The following is a 5,645-nucleotide window of genomic DNA, read 5'->3' on the forward strand; positions in this document are numbered from 1 at the left end:
ATTTAAATAATAAAACAGAGTAACAGAATGCAAACTTGAAGCAGAGTAACAATATGCTGATCAAGTTTCCTACAAATAAGCAAACTGATGTTTGTTTATTTGTTCTCTTACCATCATTGGAAGGAAACCTAGATGTCGGGTTAGAATCTTACTTCAAGAAGTCAGTCATTTTAAAGAGCATATTTCTTCCTGCAGCAACTTCTGTTGCTTCTTTTTATGTTCCCATAGTTTTTGATATTTCAATGATTAATGTGCTTTGATAAATTCAATGGATTAAATAACCATGATTAAAAGTGTGTATTAGGATATTTAATTAATTTCAAAATTTCGTGTTTAGTTTTAATCCCTGTTCTAAATCCATGTCAATTTGGTTTGTATACTCAGTGATCTTTTCCCACTTGTGATGTCAAGCATAAATTTCAATATTTGTGTACTGCAAGACTATACAAAAGTACACAGATTTTAGGCACTGCAATGTTAATTTTGTGTGTGTATGTGCCTGTGATATTTGTTGTGTTCTCTTAGTTTTAGAACTCTACGAGTTGCTATTTATATGGCCGAGGCTTTGGACTATTGTAGTAGTGAAGGTCATCTATTGTATCATGATCTCAATGCATACAGAGTTCTCTTTGATCAGGTAATAACGTATGCTTGTCTCAAGTGCAGCAAGAATCCTGTATTAGAAAAGTTTGTTGGTCCCATTTAGTCTGAGTTATTTAATTTAGAGAACGTGCCCTTCTCTCAACTCGAAGAGGCTGGAAATAGCTGGAAATTTTGGACTTTGTTTATAGCTTACAGAGTCCCTGTACAACATCATTGATTTGTTCGCAATTTTTTTCTCTAGGAAAAGTGAATTTTAAAATCTCTCTAAGAATTTCTTGAGACCAGTGGAGCATGCACAGGTGCACAGACAACTTCACGACTTGCTCACAATATTTTCCAGGAGAAATGAGTTTTATCCCTAAATATTATCCTGTCAAGAATTTCCTGAGAACATTAGTGGGGCATGCACACATGGTTGTGGCTGTGTTTCAGCTTATATTCTTATTTGTACTTGCAGGATGGTGATCCAAGACTTTCTTGCTTTGGTCTTATGAAAAACAGCAGAGATGGAAAGAGTTATAGCACAAACCTTGCTTATACACTGCCAAAATATTTACGAACTGGTAGCTGATTTCTTGGCATGGGGTTGTCTAGTTGTTGGTTGCTTGCCAACATTTTTCTTAGAATTTATAATTATTTTCGTAATGCTGGCTAGTGGCTACCATCATTATGTTGGCATATCATAGTTTTTTTTTGTGAGAGACGAGAGAAAGACAACGTACCTATTTTCTGGGCTCAACCATGAGAGAGAGTCTGTGTGTGAACGATGAGAGAGAGAAGCTGTGTGATACACACAGTCACATACATGAGAGACGAGAGAGAGTACAAGCATGTGAGAGACGAGACGAGAGAGAGTACATGCATGTGAGAGAGAACATACCTATTTTCTGGGCTCAACCACGAGAGAGAGCCTGCGTGTGAACGACGAGAGAGAGAGAGAGAGAGAGAGAGAAACAAAATGCAAAAATAAAACCCTAATTAGGGTCGGGTGCTCTTTGTTTATACCCCAACTTTTAGTCAAATCTGGGCTTTGACCCTAATTTGACCAAAAGCAGTAAAGGCGTATACGCCTCATTTTGAGGTGCGCCTCACCTCGAGGCGTGCGTCTCAAGGCGTATGAGGCACATGCCTTAGAGTTTTTGCGTTTTATTCATACGCCTCAAGGCATAAAGCCCCTCGCCTTAAGGTGAGGCACGCTTTTTATGCCTTGAGGCACATTTTTTTAATAACACTAGGTGTTACGAAAACCTCGAGCAAGAAACAACCGAAAGAAACATATGAGCGCCATGATCAAACAAAACACTTTATTGCTCTTTTTCGACAGTTACAAGAGGGGAAGAAAAGAAAGAAATTATACAAGACCCAAAAATAAAATTTGTTCTGGGGGGACCCTCACCGGGGGGGGGGGGGGGCGGACCCCCCTCTTATAAGGGCAAAAACTCTGAACCAAGCTCTACAACTCATCAAGTTGAACCATGATACAACATAGGATCGTCTGCTGGATATGCACAGAGGTAGTGTGCAGGTCAGTCGGTGCTTGATGGAGCAGTGTAGGATCGTCTGCTGGATGTGCACAGAAGCAGAAAAAGAAGGAAGAGAGTGAGAGAGGGTTGATGTTCATGACCTTCTTCAGGGTGGATTCCTTTCTCAGATAATCCTGCAGTGTAGGGACTGGGCCTTAAATAAGCATCTTCGGGGTATTTAAGTCTTTGCAACTGCTCTTTTTCTAAAAATCATCGTTTTTATGACACCAATGAAGGGTGCTCCAACGCTAACTGATGTTGACAAACATGGGATACGAGCTACACGTGCTTACATATGTGATGCTCATTGGGACCCCCGAACACAAGATGTAGCTAACGGTCGGGGGGGGGACATATATCCTGCTTCGCCGTGTGTGTGGTTGGTGTGAGTTTGTCTCTCTCTTAGGAATCAAGTTGAGATCAACTAAATTTTGTTGGTTATTGGTAGGTTAGGAGGGCGGCAATTTTCTCGGATGTCGTCCAATACATTCAAGAATTGAAGACCAAAATTGAGGCTCTTGAGATGAACCAGAATGAATCTGAAGTACCCTTAGTTAGTGTCAATTTCATTCTTCTTTTTCTTTCATCTCCATATATTTGACACGCATTGTGGAGAGATTCTTTCTGCAACTGCGGTTCATTATTGATGACAAATTGAAGGTGGTGGACTGGGTTGGCTTCTTGCAGGTGGTCAAAGTGGAGAATTATGAGAATGGCTTATGTGGCATCAGAGTGTGGTGCTGTGAGAAGGTGGAAGGGTTGCTGGTGCGGGTGCAGGAAGGGCTGGAGGCGTTGGGGGTGGAGGTGATGCACGCTAGGGTGTGTTGTAAGGATTGTTTCAGCATGGAAGCCTTTGGGAAGGAGGTGGGACAGAGTGTTAATGTTTAAGTGATGAAGGAGACCTTGGTCAATGCGCTCATGAAGGTCAAGGCAACCAAAAACATTTGGCGTTGATTGTGTACTTGTATAAATGGGGTGTGTGTGAGTGTGCATGAGAGAGAGAATGTGGGTGTGTCTGTTCTAGAGGAGCTGCCTGAATCTAGCTTGGGCATCAACCGCCATAGTGAGGCCTGCCCACGCCCATGAAAAGAGGTGTTGAAAAGACTTGCAGTCGCCATAATAAGTGATGCGCAGATTCAGCTTTGCTGAGGCATGTGAACACCACTAAAAAAGCCAAAGCCAGTAGCATATATTTGGTTCAACTTCATTCTTGCTTCCAGCAATCCCATGGAGAATACTATCTCATGCCATAAAAATGTAAGATGAAACCACAATGTTCACATCTTGCCTTTTCACTTGAGAGAGCGTTGAAAATAAACTAACAAGAAATACTAAATTTTCCTTCTTGCATTTAACAAAGAACTGATAGTATAAACTTGGTTATGTTGAGAGAGCTAGTGTTGAAATGAACAATCTAAACCAGCAATTATTTTATAAGCTTCAACTCTTCTTTTCAGTTGAAAGGTAATCACTTTGGTTCCTCTTGTTCCTCCTTGCGACCATAGCGTCGATTGAACTTTGCAATTTGACCAACACTTTGGGCCATTTGACGCTTGGCTCTGAAATGGTAGACTTTGCCAACATGATGTATCTTTGTCATCATCACCTGGATCAATCTCCCAGAAGGCGTTACATATGAGATCCACTGCAGTTGTGGATGCAATTGTTTCCTCATTTCTGCCTCTCTGAAGCCATAAGACAATTCATTAAAAAGTCGCAGAAAACAGTTGCAGCATTAACCAAACAGAGATGCCATTGACTTAGACAAATTGATCCACAATTTTGTGGCTGAGCTATTGGGCTTGACAAACAAATCACAACAGCTCTCTACTGCCACATGCAAGTTGTGGGCTTATGTCAGCCCATTTTTCAGAGAACACCTTTACCTTTCAACTGCGTGCACATAAAACATATGCACACACTTACCACTATTTGAGTAGTTTCTAGCCGTGTGGGCATTAACACCTGAGTGTCCATGCATGTTTGTAAAAGGGAAATCCTAGAAGACTAGACTTACAAAATCTGACTATAAAAGGGCAAAAATTGAACAAGAGCACCCAATAATCTGCAAGACTAAAGATGATTTATAGAATTTGTTGACTTCATCTTTAGTTGAGAAGGGATGTGGCCAATTAAGTGGTTTCTTTAAGGTCCTACCTGACTATAAGAAAGTCATCCAACTAATGGGTCTGTATGAGACAAGCGATACTCTGAGATATTCCACTGGCTAAGAAACCGATCACAGATTTTGGTGACTGTGAAACAGATCACTATTTTCAGCTATAAATACGAGAAAAAATACTGACCTCTGCGATGGGCAACTTGCTACTTTTTTTTTTAACCCTTATTTCAAGATAAAATAAACAAATAGATAACACATTAACTAAAAGAGTTTTCAAGTCATTTTCTAATCCAAATTTATATAACATCAAATTTGTTAAAGGACCCCTGCTTCCACTTTAACATTAAATTTTTAGATGGAATCTACCCACAAGGGCCCACAGCTATGTGGATAAACTTAAGTCATTCAAGTTGAAGGACGCTGAGAGTTTGATACTTAGGGGGCGTCACTAGATGCAATGCTGACAATAAGCACTCATGTCATGTGGGTGAAGGGGGCAACTAAGGTATTTTAACTACTTGAAGGTGGGCCATATGGAAGGGGGTCATTCTCTCTGGAAACCCACCACCCGAATTTATGAATGTCACCAAGTTGACAAGACGTCATGAGTTTGAAACCTTTCGAGCACGTTTGGAAGAGAGAAAAACTCTCATAGGAGAAAAAAGTTGAAAGTTTTGCCTATGAGAGTTTTTTATATGAGAAGTTTTCCAAAAGAAAGTTTTTCGCTTGTTTGTGTAGCATGAGAAAAACAGAATGGGAAAATGTGAAAAACAAGTGGTACAGAGAGTACACCATTGATATGCATTTATTTATGAGCTTGGCAACATCAATAACATCCCCCAGTGTTTTTGGATACACTGGTTGAGAATTTTCTTTCATGAGAATTCTCAACAAGCCCGTAGTTTCCTTATTTGGGTAAGTGAATAAAGGAAATTGTAAAATTACAATATCCATATTTTTCATCAAAACCACACCAGCCTTTCCAAAAGAATTCTTTTATCACTTCTCAAGTGATAATTTGAATTCTCAGCAGGTTTGGTGTTTACTGATCATCTCAGTTCCATATTCTCTATTTTCTAGGAGTTCTAACAGTGCATTTGGGGTTTGATTGGAGAATTTAGGTGGTAAATAGGAATCTTATTAAATTAGAGTTTCGAGAAACAGAAATAATGGAACCCATGTATAATTAGTGAGCCCCATAATTTGAAAGAATCCAAACTACCACCTAGAGAGATGATAAAGAGAGTTCCCTTGAAAAATCCCGGTGTTGCCCATCTTCTTCAGAGAGTGAAGAAGACTTCAATTTTCTTTCTTACTTTACCCAAACAAAAATGCTGCAGGATTGGCAAGAATTAACATCAATGAGAACTTTGATCCATGCAAAAGGACCTCAAATG

The 5,645-nt window shown here is 39.8% G+C and overlaps 1 protein-coding gene across 1 annotated transcript; it reads left to right on the forward strand.

Moving 5' to 3' along the window:
• The first annotated feature begins 553 nt into the window (after nucleotides 1–553).
• On the forward strand, nucleotides 554–3,014 carry LOC149842931 (uncharacterized). Its single transcript, XM_090000772.1, has 3 exons — nucleotides 554–637; nucleotides 2,575–2,670; nucleotides 2,787–3,014. The coding sequence occupies exons 1-3, from the start codon at nucleotides 554–556 to the stop codon at nucleotides 3,012–3,014; spliced, it is 408 nt and encodes a 135-aa protein (XP_089856898.1).
• The last annotated feature ends 2,631 nt before the right edge of the window (nucleotides 3,015–5,645 follow it).

This window comes from Nuphar pumila, chromosome 3 (genome assembly GCF_984573655.1).
Source record: "Nuphar pumila chromosome 3, dmNupPumi1.hap1.1, whole genome shotgun sequence".
NCBI lineage: Eukaryota > Viridiplantae > Streptophyta > Magnoliopsida > Nymphaeales > Nymphaeaceae > Nuphar > Nuphar pumila.